Consider the following 14,144-nt stretch of genomic DNA (forward strand, 5'->3'; position numbering starts at 1 on the left):
GGCAAATGAGCGCAGAAGCTCTATTAAGGGCCATGTTACAGGGGGCGGGAGGAGACAGAGAGAGAGATAGTAAGGTGGGTTAAGTTAGATCTATCGGGAGAGTCTTCTGCTCCTCCATGCTACATTAGGTGGGCAGGTGAACGTAGGTGAGAGCAGCAGATGATTGCTTCCCCAACTGCCCTGAGCCCAGAATTAGCAGACCTGGTAAGTTCATTACCAGAGACACCTGAAAATGCAAAATATTGAAGGCTCGCAACATGGGGGGAGGGGGGGGGAGGTGAGGAGAACAGGCAATAGCACCCTGCTAGCATTAATCCAAGTCTTAGTGGATAATATTCACATTATTGATAACTCAATTTAAACCAAGAGATAGTTTACAAACATAGGCCCACAGTTCTGCAAACTTATTCAAGGGTCTGAACTTTTCAAAGGATAGTCAAAATGTACAGACACCACTGGGCTCATGGTCATCACTCCTGTCCACTCACAAAACTGAGACAACACAAAGTGCACGAAAATACCACAAGGGCGATTCCGAATAAAACACTTAACTTGAGTGGCGGAAGCTAAAGAAATAGAAGTGTGCTTTTGAGTAAACCCAGGCAGCAACTGGAAGCACCTGGGTCGGGGAAATAGTTCTTATTTTTCACACTGTGAATCAGATTTTAGAAACTATTTAGCCCGAAGCCTGTACTTTACCACATACCTTAACATGGAAGATAGAGGTGCACCTGCCATTTAGCATTTCTGTTCCAAAGAGAGTAGAACGCAAACCTCAATACAAAGATTGCTCTATTAGTAAGTAAGTCTGACCTACTCTTGGTTACTCTTTGTGATTCAGGCCCATAGTATAAACAAACACAAGCCTTTCCAACGGGGATATCTTGGGCAACAGCAATGCGGTTTTGCAATTCTTTAAACTGTGGTCCCTATTCACAAAGATTGTGCTATAATTAAGTTATCTTGCTGTTGTAGCACTCTGGACATACTGACATCCAGGTGTAATCTAGGAGTACATCAAAATCAGTGGTACTACTAGAAAGCGTCATCGCAATATCTCCGTGAATCAAGCCCCCAGTCACTTTTAAAGATTCTCGGAACACTGGAGTGCTCCATGTTATCAGAACAAAAATATACTGCTGTCAGTGTTGACTGCGGTTCTAATTCTGCGTTTTCTTTCATCTTGCAAAATCCAACTTCTGAACAAAGCATTGAACGCAACATTCCCGATTCACATAGATTCTGCTATCAGTAGGTGTGATTTACACTTAAAGTACTACTTCCCATCTCCTGAATTCCAAGTATAAACCAACACTACTACAGAATAAGTCAGAGGAAAATGTTAGGGAATCTGGCACAAGAATAAAAGCCATTAGGAGTTTACAAATCCTATGTCCATCGTGCACTACACTGTGGAAAGATTGCCATTTCCAGAACTATTAATTGTGCGGTAAAGATAACGATTTTCATTACATACTAGTCTCTGTTTTTTGCACATGTGCATATCTTGCTCTTAGTTACACTACGAGTCTGTCCAGAGATTAATCACTATCATGGCCACAAGCATTTGGAATGTCAACCATATCTTGGATGAAGTCTGAGACTAGTCTTCGTGAGATGCTGTATACTGTGTGATGGACTTATGGTTTGTTAATTGTCTATGCAAAACTGGTATGGCAGCGAAGAATATTTCCATGGCTTTTATTTAAACTACGCCTACTGGTTCTGAAGACTGCTAGAGCAGTTAGTGTTTCACATGCAGTTGTGTTGGGGGGGTTACATCTATGCAATAAGATATGGAATGGACTTTCCTTCTCAAAACAGGCTATGTTGAAGGCTTCTGTGATTTTATTTTTGAGGGCATTACAAAATTTGTTGCTGGACTCTGCAGAGGAGACTGTTCCTGAGGTTCACACCGTGAATCCGTAATGATCTGTCCAAATGCTCAGCACTTTCTTCATTCCTTGAGTTTTAGCCTAAGGAGTTAGAATGAGTTTGCAGAGCTGAATGCCTTGGTTGGTGTTTAGTAGGGCACCACTTTCTGAATGCATCAGAAACTTTCATTTGATCCTGCACACGCCACGGGGGGGCATGTAGGCTTTAACTTACTTGATTAGTACACAAACACCAAGCAGACTCAAATACTTGGAAGCTTGGCAAGTCATTCCAGATATTGAGAGTCCTTCGTTTGTGCCTCACTTGGTGCTACTACCATTCATCTGTATGCACTGCTTGTTCCTTTTGGTGTACTGCACTCTCTCTCTTTCTCTTCTAAGTCCCCTGGAAAGTGTAGTCACTCCTGACGTGCTATTTGAGGCTCCTGGTTTTCTCTGGCGTCAGCTACCTCGAGTACATGAGGGGAATATTGTCAGTGTGCAAAACTCGTTCTATATTCCACTTTCATCGTTCGTTTTTGCATGGTTTTGGTAAACATCTTAGAAACTTCACTGAAATTGTTTCTCAGATATTTAATTACGATATTATTTCAAAACATTCCCTCTAGTGATACATGGTCTGTCCTACAGCACTTAACTCAAGAAAGAGTTACACAAATTAGTAGTCCCTGTTAATATAGACAAGCTAATATAATTAATAAAAGAGGCTGAAAGCATCCTAAGCTTGTTTTAAACATTAGCTCTAAAAAGTGTACCACATTTATACTACACTTGCTCCAGCCCCTCAAAATATTTACAAAAAGTTTGAAGAAATCAATACATGTGATGAAGTGGCATAAATACCAAATCGTTGCTATTTATTTTGATTATGAATCAGCATTACACAGACAAAACCTGAAGAAGGCTGCCTTAATGAGACACAAGCTCAGAGACATCATCTAACCGTACAGGGTGGAGGCGAGACAGCAATCCCTTTCTAGGGCTTATCAAGTTCTGTAATAAGGCCTTCACTTCAACACAAAAAGTCCTTTCTGCATGACCTAATTACAACAACATGCTAAGCTCAAAGTGTATATTGTAAAAACGCGGAGAAGTATACATATATAGTGACAGATATATCGTTACCGAAGGTAAGTAACTTGTTCATCTGAAAGAAACATGTTAGTTATAGATTCCTTACCTTAGAATGTATACCCCAGCAATACCAACCCAGGTGGTGGTCTGCGAACCAAGATCACACCTGAAAGTCCTGGAGAACAGAACGGCCAAAAAAGCAGTCTCTCCGGACTTGGCTGTCCAGACAGTAGTGTTTGGTAAACGTGTGCAGCGATGCCCATGTAGCTGCCTGACAGATGTCATTCAGAGGAACTCCTCTTCCCAAGGCAGTAGTGGCTGCAGTCGCCCTGGTGGAAAGGGCGCGTAGCCCGACCGGAGGCTCCTTTTTAGCCAGAGAGTAACATGCCTTAATACACAACACAACCCATCGAGAAATGGTCCGCTTGTGTACGGCCCAACCTTTCTTTGCGTCCACGTAGCCAACAAAGAGTTGGTTATCCACCCGGAATTGTTTTGTGCAATCCAGATAGGAGAACACACATTTTGGGTCTAGACGGTGGAGCCTCTCTTTCTCCTTTGAAGGATGCAGAGGCGGAAAGAAGGTGGGCAAAGTAATGGCCTGCCCGATATGGAAGGCAGTGACCACCTTAGGAAGAAAGGATGGATGGGTCCTGAGAACCACCTTGTCCGGATGAACAGACCGGAAAGGAGGTTTGGAAGAAAGGGCCTAGAGTTCACTCAACCTTCTAGCAGAAGTGATGGCTACCAGGAAAGTAGTCTTAAGAATCCAGAAACGTAAGGGGCAGTTATGAAGCGGCTCAAAGGGAGCACACATTAAATAGGTTAGAACAAGATTCAAGTCCCACTGAGGCACAGCAAAGGGGATTGGAGGAAAGAGATGTGTTAAGCCTTTTAAGAAACGGTTAACTATCGGGGACTTGAAAAGAGAAGGCTGATACAGCAGCTGAAGGAAGGCACAGATGTCCGAAAGGTAGCCCTTGATAGTGCCCAGAGCAGAGCCCTGCTGGGCTAAAGAAAGAAGGAACAAGAGAACCTCAGAAAGAGGGGCAGAAAGGGGATCCACATCCTTTGCTGTGCACCATGCCACAAATTTGTTCCACTGGAAGGCGTATACCGTCTTAGTGGAGGGACGCTTGGGTGGCAAGATTACATCACAGACTTCAGGAGGCAGGTCGAAAGACGTCAACTGCTGTCACTCAATCTCCACGCAAGGAGGTGGAGACTGGACAGGTTCGGGTGGAGGACCGTCCCCTGCTGCTGCGACAGAAGATCCTCCCAAAGGGGCAGTCTGATCGGAGGATCGATTGCCATGTTGAGCAGCTTGGGATATCAGACTCTTCGTGCCCAATCCGGAGCCACAAGAATGACTAGGGCCCGATCGCGCCTGATCATCTTCAGCACTCTTGGCAGAAGTGGCATAGGCGGAAAGGGGTACAACAGACCGCAACTCCACTCACGACGAAAAGCGTCGCCAAGCGAGTGCCGCCTTGGAAATTCCAACGTGCAGAATTTGGAGGCGAATAGATCTAACCAAGGCTTTCCCCACTGTTGAACGAGACCTTGCACCACCTCCGAGTGAAGACGCCATTCGTGATCCATCATGCACCTGCGGCTGAGCTCGTCCACCCTGACGTTCGGAGAACCTGCCAGGTGTTGAACCACCAGTGATATGCCCTGATGTTCCAGCCATGTCCAGAGACGAGGGGCCTCCTGACAAAGGGTCCACGACCCCACCCCGCCTTGTTTGTTGCAGTACCACATGGCGGTGGTGTTGTCCATAAACACCTGCACTACTCTTCCCTGGACAGAGGGAAGGAATGCTTTCAGTGCAAGACGAATCGCCCGGAGCTCTAGAAGGTTGATATGGAGTCCGGACTCCGCCAGAGACCAGAGGCCTCTGATCTCCGCCTCTCCCATGTGGCCGCCCCATCCCAGAAGGGATGCATCAGTCACCACCATGTGTTCTGGTTGGGGAAGGGAGAGGGATCTTCCATTGACCCAATCCTGGTTTGTGAGCCACCACTGCAGTTGTTGTGCAGTGCCCTCTGAGATCTGGACACAATCTAATAGATTCCCCTGATGCTGCGCCCACCAGAACTTAAGGTCAAACTGCAAAGCCCGCATATGCCATCTGGCATGATCGACTAGCAGGATGCAGGAGGTCATGAGGCCCAGCAGCCTCAGGGTCATCCTGACCGAAACTCAGGATAAAATCTGAAAGATCGTAATCATAGCCCGAATATCCCAGACTCACTGTTCGGGAGGATAGACCTGAAACCGCGTCGTGTCCAGAACCACACCAATGAAAAGGAGCTTCTGAGAGGGAATCAGGTTCGACTTTGGAACAATGATGGAGAACCCCAGCGAATGCAGGTAGTCGGCCCTAGTCTGGAGGTGGGAGACGACTGCCTGGGGTGAGCCCGCCTTCAACAGCCAGTCGTCGAGATAGGGAAAGACTGAAACGCTTGATCTGCGTAGTTGAGCTGCGACCACTGCCATCACTTTCGTGAACACCCGAGGGGCGCTGGTAAGGCCAAAAGGGAGCACGGTGAATTGGAAATTCTCGTGGCCCACCGTGAACCGCAAGTAACGTCGGTGGGCCGGCAGAACGGGAATATGAATATATGCATCCTGCAAGTCCTATGCTACCATCCAGTCTGCCGGGTCGAGGGCAGACCAGACCTGAGCAAGCGTCAACATCTTGAACTTCTCCTTCCAGAGAAAGCGATTGACGTCCCTGAGGTCCAAGATAGGACGCAGGCCCTTGTCCTTCTTGGGGACCAGAAAGTAGTGGGACTAACAACCACAACCTACTTCTGGGACAGGAACGTGGTTGATTGCTACCTTGGCCAAGAGAGCCGTAACTTCCTGCTGGAGAAGTGCCAGATGATCCTCCGATATGCGGTGGTATCTTGGTGGCATGGCTTGAGGGGTAGTCTCGAAGGGGAGGGAGTAGCCCCTTCAATCAATCAATCATAGTATTTATAAAGCGCACTACATACCCGTGAGGGTCTCAAGGCGCTGGAGGAGGGGGACGCTGCTACTGTTCGAAGAGCCAGGTCTTGAGAAGTCTCCTTAAGGTTAGGAGGGCTTCGGTCTGCCTTCAGACTATTTGCAATACCCACCTGTCCGATGTGATGGTGCGCCAGTTTGATAGGCCTGAAAGGACGGACTAGGAGGGTTTGGAGGCTGCTGCAGAGGGGGGGTTGGTGGACTGGCCCGCCCGCTGGCCCCCGGAACCACGGCGGTTGTTTCCACGTCCCCGGGCGCGTGAAGGTTGGGTAACTTGCTGCGGCCTGTGGCCCTGGGCGGGATATAGCGGGGCGCCCCTTACGTGGCAACGAAAGTGGCGCAAAGTAGACTGCGCAGGGCGGGCAGAGAGGCCCAAGGACTTGGCCGTAGCCCGTGAGTCCTTGAAACAGTCTAGAGCGTTGTCTGCTTTGCCTCCAAAAAGTCGACGGCCATCAAAGGGCATGTTCATCAAAGTGTTCTGGACATCCCCGGAAAAGCCAGTGGACCTCATCCAGGCATAGCGACAAAGCGCTACTGACGTTGAAATGGTCCTGCCCAGAGAGTCGGCGGTGTCCAGCCCACAACGTATTGTAAACTTTGCTGAATCCCTCTCTTCGGCAACATCCTGGGAGAGCATGCCTGGGCCTTCTCCGGACACTGAGGCAGCACCTGCGCCACCGTATCCCACAGCGAGTGCGAATAACGGACCAAGAGACATGCGGTGTTTACGGACCGCAGTCCTAAGCTGGCGGAACAGAACATTTTCTTGCCAAGGTGGTCCAGCTTCTTGGATATCATTTCCAGTGGAGTGGTAGAGAAGGGGCTCTTGGAAGTGGAGGCTTGGACTACCAAGCTCTCTGGGGTGGGGTGTTGGGAGAGGAAAGTGGGTCGCCCAGAGGCGGGCGGTGGCGTCGGGCAATCATCCTGGCCACGAGAGGCCCGTGTTGGGCTTGGACCACGTGCCCAAAAGGACGTTGGTGAGGGCCTCATTAAACGGCAGCAGGGGCCCTGAAGAGCTCGCAGACGTATGAAGCACCTCTGTCAGGAGGATAGTCCTGACCGCCACCGTAGGAAGCTGGAGTTTGAGTGCCTCGGCCGCCCTACGCAACACCACTGTGTATGACACTCCCTACTCCGTAAAAGACACGCAATTGATAGACGGAATGCAGAACAAATCAAAACATTCACCCCCAGTCAAGAGATCTGGGTTAAATCCATCATTCTTTTGCTCACCATGCCACCCCAGTTTAGACCTGGCCATATGCAAATCAGTCTTGACCCTGTGCCTCATGGGAACAGTCCAGCCCTATCTGCCAAGCCAGGTCTTCCCTGGACCGGAAACAAGCATCCTAGGACCAGTTTCGGGGTTTCACCCCTCTTCAGCCAGGATAGCTTGATTCCAGTGGCACAGTGAGCAATGGTACGAGGAGACAACATGCCGAGGTAAGGGGAAGTGTCCAAACCACTGACATCCTCCAGGTCCTCTCTCCAGTCCTGTTGACTGTCTAAGTGGTCAGCTAGAGGGTAGCCTGCTCGTCCTCCTCATCACCATCTGGGTGCCAATCTGGTCGAAAAGGGACCCCAGGAGTGAACAGGGGCACAAAAACCCCTCTTGGCGCCGGATCCGGCATTGGGCGATGTCGGTCTGGCTATGTGTCCACATCGGGATGGAGGCCGGGGTAGATGCCGGCCAGGGGGCCGACCGGCGTCGAACGCGGAAGTGGTGCCGATGGAAGCGGCGCCGGTGGAGGTGTTATGAGGTCAACAGGCGCTGATCCGGATCCAGGCCTGGATCCAAGGCCGGCCTGTGGCACCGGAGCCGTCGGCAGCGAAGACCTAGGCCCCCCAACCGAGTCCGCAGGGCCCGAAGGCGCACCGGCGGGGTCGGTCTGCACAAAGATGGCATGCATCGCCTCGTAGAACGTACGAAGCTGGGCGGGAGTCGCTACGGGTCCCAGAAAGGGAGGGAAACCAGGAGTCGAGTCTTCGGGGCAGCGGGAGGGACACCACCTGCGGGCCTCGTCGGATCGGCCGACTAACGAGGGGAAGTCAAAGAGCGATGATGCTTCTTCGACGACTTCTTATGCTTCTACTTCTTATGCTTCGACTTACACGACCTGAGTGCGAAGACTTTGAACCGGAATGGTGGTGGCTCCACAACCAGTCCCTCGACTTCCCTTTTGATCAGGACCTCGAATGGCGCGGAGCCGACTGATCGTGTTCAAGCAGCTTTCGGGACCGCTCTCGTAAAGCCTTCGGCGCCATCGACCAGTAGTCGGAGCACTACTTGGGGTCGGGGTCGCGCTCCAGGCAGAAAAGACACGCGGTGCGGCTCTTCCCGGATCTGCGCAGGCTGGCGTGGAAAAAGAAATAACTGACGTCAACGCGCGAGGGCGGCGTCTAAGTAGCTGCCGCAACGTCATTCAGGCGACCACAACGATGGGCGCGGAGCAGACCGACGCCACCTTCCGACGCGCAGAGGTACTGCTGACGAAAAAGCTTTCTGGATCCAGTCTGACGCCTGGGGGTAATTCTAAGGTAAGGAATCTATAACTAACGTGTTTCTTTCAGATACACTCACTCGCTCATTTATGAATCTTGCATTGCAATGCTGAGTCTGTAGCGGACATCTGGTGCCATAAAATTTGTGCGGGGAAAAGAGCACACAGGAACAAACTAATATGTCCTCTCATACAGTCCGGAAACTCTGAGGTGGTGTCAGTGTTCGTGCCTCAAACCATGAGCACACGTGCACTTACTGCATCATTTACCTTCAAACTTCCTGCTGCCTATAGCACCCTAGACTTGTGCACGTTCAATTTTTGTTATTTATTTATTTTTAACTTCTGCACATGCTCTGAGCTAGCTAAACTAACATGATCAGTGCATGAATCTCTGCACAGACTCGCAGTGTAACTAAGGGCAAGATCTGTGCGTGTGCAAAAACCAGATACTAGTACTTAATGAAAATCATCTTTACAGTACGTTTAATAGTTCTGGAAATGAAAATCTGCATTCGCTCTGACTGACCTATATAATAAGACTGTATAACTCAAATCGTGATGGAAATGCAGGTCTTTGCGTGTTCAGATTTATGAATGCAGGGCCGGAGAGTTAGGGGATGTGTGGCTTGTTTCAATTACAAATCAGTAGATTTCACACGAGTACAGTGCTGTGCCATAGCAAGGGCCACTGGAATTATGCGGCACGGAGGGCCAAATTATGCAGCAGGGTTGATTAAATTATGCTGGATGATGGAAGGGGCTGCAATTCCTCATGCCTTCTTACACACAAGACTTCAACAAGCTAAATCCTCTAAAAAGCAAGGCCAAAACCACACAAATAACCATTGAAGAGTGCAAAAAGGCAAATAAAATACAAGCAACAGAGTTGAAGGCACGGCGCGGGAGGCAGCACTAACACAACTGTGGCATTAGGAGGAGGTGGGAGGGAGGAATGCTATATTTAAATGTAAACAGCTAGCCGCCAAAGCTGACCACGGGAAAACAGTAACAGAGCAGGAAACCAAGAAAAAAAAAAAGAGTCCCTCAAAGAACAGATAAAGAACCATTGCGGATTGATATGGTACTTAAGCCCACATACATCAAGCAATTTTGCGTTTGCAAACAGTCCTGCTTTGCAGAATCGGCCCATTTGCGATTGCAAAAAATGCTTTTTCCATGTATCAAACCCTATTTTGCAATTCGGTAGCCTGTTACCAAAATGCAACATGGGTTAGCGATTCAGTATTTGAAAGGGACGTGTTTAGGGCATTTAAATCGCAGTGGTATGTATGAATGTTTTGTGACCATGAATGCGGTCACAAAACATTCGCATTTTACCACCAACTTCAAGTTGGTGGTAACCCATTCGCAAATGGGAAGGGGTCGCCAAGGGACCCCTTCCCCTTTGGGAATGGTGGTGAAAATGTTTAAGAGCAGGTAGTGGTCCCATGGACCACTGCCTGCTCTTAAAAATTAAAATAAAACTTTTCATTTATCTTTTTTATATGCAACCCGTTCTCCTTTAAGGAAAACGGGCTGCATTAAAAAAATATATATTGCTTTATTAAAAAGCAATCACAGACATGGTAGTCTGCTGACGTTAGTAGGCCACCATCCCCGTGATTTTAGCGATTCCTAGGGGGGTTGCAAACTGCGACCTGCCTCATTAATATTAATGAGGTAGGTCGATTTGCGACCCCCTAGGAATCACTAAATGAAACTCTTGGAATTTCATACATTAGGAATAGCGATTAGCTAATTGTGATTCGCAGGAAATCGCAATTAGGTAATCGCTATTCTTATGTTGATACATGTGGCCCTTAGTCCCTGCTCTGTGGGAGGAACAGAAGAGAAAAGGAGGGCAAAGAAGCAAGACGGACCACTAGGAAGCAAGGATTTCTAAAGACACTGAAGCAAACAAATCAAAAGCAGGGGATGACTTTAAGCCCACAAGAGAAGTATACTAAAGTATACAAGAGGTTGTACGCTTACGCTGAACCTAAAAAGGGCTCTTTCTGGACCAAAAGTTACCTTTCTGCCAAATTTGGCGTAATTCCGCCCAGAGGTTCGGGCTGCAGTCATGTCTAAAATCGCTATAGGAATTAACATGGGGGAAAAAGAATTTTGGGACCCCCCCAATTTTCTCGGCCCTCACTTGACAAATCACCCCGAAACTTTCAACACAGCAGCAGAATTTAGTGTCATTCTAATTTTGAATTTTACATTTTAGATTCGCCAAATGGCGCCAGAGTTACTTGCAAAACAAAAAAACTGTTTTCTCATGGAAATCTAGGGGCTTGGTTTCAGCAGAGGGAAGACTCTGACACAAACATGATGGATACTCTGTCCACTGTATTACGATCTCCATGGACAGAATCTGATCATAATACAGAGGACGGGATATCCGTCACATTTGTGAAGGAGTGTTCACCTCTAAAGCAGGCCCTAATTACTAACTATAATTACCTACTAGTGACTGCCAGTAGGTAATATATATTTATATTTACATGCAAATACATTACTAGCACAAAACTGATGAACAAATATTCACCTTCACTCAATGCCCTTTGCACAAAGAGTGAAATTTTGTTCAGCTGTTTTCGAAATATACATATGATATACCTTGTTAATGATATATACCAAAAAGCAAGTCAGTGACTTGGAATAATAATAATAACATAGCACCAAGTCCACATAAAGGAAAATAAAAAGCAATTTGTTACAGCAACACTGGCAACTACCTAAAAAGCTTAACTTGAACATACAAATAATTAAAAAACAGGTTTTGTCAGTTACTGAATCAACAACCGTTCTTCATCTTTAGGTCCACCACATACCACATCCTAATGCTACAAGCCAATGCTATTTAAATGGTTCATTATTGGGAGGAGTAGATGCTACGTGGGTACCTTTACTAGAAGTTTTTTTTTACTTTCATGACTTAGAAACCTTAAAAGCAATCATTATAAACTTTACAGTGAACCCATCAATATACAGGAAACCTAACCTTTGCTTAGTCCTGCATCCAGACCTTTTGCTTCCCGTCCTCCTAACCACATATAGCAGAAAGCAGTTATGCACCTTTTCCTTCTCATAGATCAATAATAACTATTGAATGGAGTGTGCAACTGATCTAACTGATTGCACTTTGGAGTGAAATTTAGACAGGCACCCATTTAAACAAATCAGCAGTGCAAACGCAGCTCAACTTATGAACAACAGAAATAGGAAAGCATCCCAATACACTTTCCTTCACCATCAGTAATTCAGAAACACACAGCCGACTAGTAGAGAAAAGGGACCGAAGCTACCTAACAAAATGTCAGGTTATGTTTCACAATAGCTTCATTTGCCACGCACACGCCTCCTTCCAAAATACTGCTAATATAAAGATTTTCCAGTGAGGTGTTTTGTGATGCATCACCAAGAAACCAGGAATTAGGCCCAACTACTGAGCAACAGGGAGATCACAGGTTTATGAGCTGGCTCCTGGTCTCCCTTTCTGGATATATTACATTTTGTGAAGTAATAAAGAAACCAAAATACAAAGACAGACTATGGCTTAAATCAAAAGGTGAGGAAAACATCCAACTACAATGTATTTCAACCATTTCCAGGTGGAACGTTCATAAACTCTATCTCAATCTCAACATTCAACAGTGATGACAACTTGTAAGTACCTCACCTGCAGTATAGTGAAACATCTTACCTCTGCAATTTCATCTGCAGCAAATTTAGATGAGAAGGTCAGGCTCTGCACATTGCTTCCCTTCTGTGGGCTAATGGTGCCTGAAACCACTTCTAAACTGTCCACAGTAGAAAGTTCCATCGCTGTAGTCTGTAAAAGTAAACTAGTTGAAGAGTGCTTTATCTCTGGGACCATATCAGCAAACCAGTCCAGCTCTGGATCTCGAGATGTTCTTTTTGCTTGTATTGTGAACTCTTCGCCCAAACCAATCGCGGAGGAAACCTTTTTCTCAAAGGGCTTTTCGTGTGAAATCTTCCGATTCATCGGGCTTCCTTCATCCTGATTCGGGTGGTCTTGGCTGTTACTGCAGTTTCTCAGAGAGTTTACTTTATTATCTGTAGATGAATTCATTTTGTTTGCATATTGATCCTCAACTGGCTTGGACTTGGCAGAAAATGGTTGTGTGACACTGACTGTGCCCAATGCCGTTCTGAAATCTTGGCTTGAAGATTCAAATTCTACCCACAACTTTTCTTCCGTCTTTTTCGGAGGCTGTATCTCTATGCTGTCGCAATCCTCATCAGGCCTCATCTGTACCCAAATCAAGCCTTCACTCTTTACATCGTCCCCTTCACTCCAATCCGGCCATTCCTCAACAGGCTTTGCACAGTTACTAAAAATGTCTTGTTGATTCATTGTCATCCGTGGACTACTGGAATCGCCATTCACTGAGAGGGTAAAGGCAGGGTGAAAGTCTCCCTCTGTTAGGAAACAATGGCAAAGGAACCGATTTAGCACACTTGTATGAAAATGTCTTCTCTCTGAACAATAACCAACACACCAAATTCCAGAAAAGCCTAAGGTGAAGGAAATGAATAATACTTCGTAGAACAAGTCATTATTTGGGGATCACATGGGATGGGGTTAATTTACATCTGGGAAACTATACAAAAAATATATATTTAACATTTCATGGAAAACGTTACTAAATAATATTATTTTGTCCACATATACATATTACAATGGCACTTTAGTACAACTGTTGGGCGGTGCAAGTTGTTAAACTTTGTTGAGTTTGTGTTATAGGGAAAACGCATTCTTCTTCTTTGGAATACAAATACATTAGTTCAAACATATATAAAAACAAATAATCCTAGAGGAAATCCAGGACTCAACACCAACACGATTGCAGGATACAGATCTTACGAAAAAAAGCACCATAGTGATAATATATTCCAAAATCTTCCTAAAAATGCAGCCATAATAAGTAGGCAAAAGATCATTAAAAAAAACTCATCTCAAGTGGAATACTGTTCACAAATTGTGTGAATGGAGATACAGTGACTAAGAACAAATGTGATAGGGGAAGTAGCAGAGCTGGATATTCCTTTTGTGCTAAACATGATTTGGTACCAATGTATGAACTGAAAAACGTAACAAATGTAAACAAATGGGGTTACTCAATTCGATTCCCTTCTTCATTGCAATCAAGTGGACAGGACAAAAAACGGCTTTATTCCCGCGAGACAGCCAGAGGAACAATAGTACAATTCGTAGAACAGCCCTTAACTCCAGCCTTCAATTCAGACTCTTAACAAACCACTAGATGGAGCAGTACTGAGATTCCACGGACTTTAGTCATCACACTCAACATGCCTACCTTCCTTGCATTGAGTAATAAACTTGTGCCAAAACCGATTCCATATTTTTTTAAAGTTGTGCGTGAACTCTCTTTCTATTATTAACATCTCTCTTCAGGTTGCTAGCGATGCCAGCAGCTGTAAATTCAGGAAGGTGGCACTGCCCACTCCACCTGGTATGGAAAACGCTTGTAACGTATTTCCTGCACTTCCCTATAATAAATACATTATTTTCCTTGGACTAGTAGTTAACTATAAAAGAGACCTAGGCCTCCAAGTCCAACAGTGAACATTTGTGTAGGTAATTACACAAATGGTAGATCGGAGA

At 46.3% G+C, this 14,144-nt stretch overlaps 1 protein-coding gene across 1 annotated transcript in view; it reads right to left on the reverse strand.

Moving 5' to 3' along the window:
- The window catches only part of SCYL3 (SCY1 like pseudokinase 3), a 1,105,028-nt gene that overhangs the window by 54,264 nt on the left and 1,036,620 nt on the right, over positions 1-14,144 (reverse strand). Inside the window, exon 11 of the mRNA XM_085600229.1 lies at positions 12,198-12,937. Within this exon, the coding sequence (XP_085456355.1) occupies positions 12,198-12,937 (740 nt within the window). The remainder of the gene's footprint in view (positions 1-12,197; positions 12,938-14,144) is intronic.

This window comes from Triturus cristatus, chromosome 4_2 (assembly GCF_964204655.1).
Source record: "Triturus cristatus chromosome 4_2, aTriCri1.1, whole genome shotgun sequence".
Classification (NCBI taxonomy): domain Eukaryota; kingdom Metazoa; phylum Chordata; class Amphibia; order Caudata; family Salamandridae; genus Triturus; species Triturus cristatus.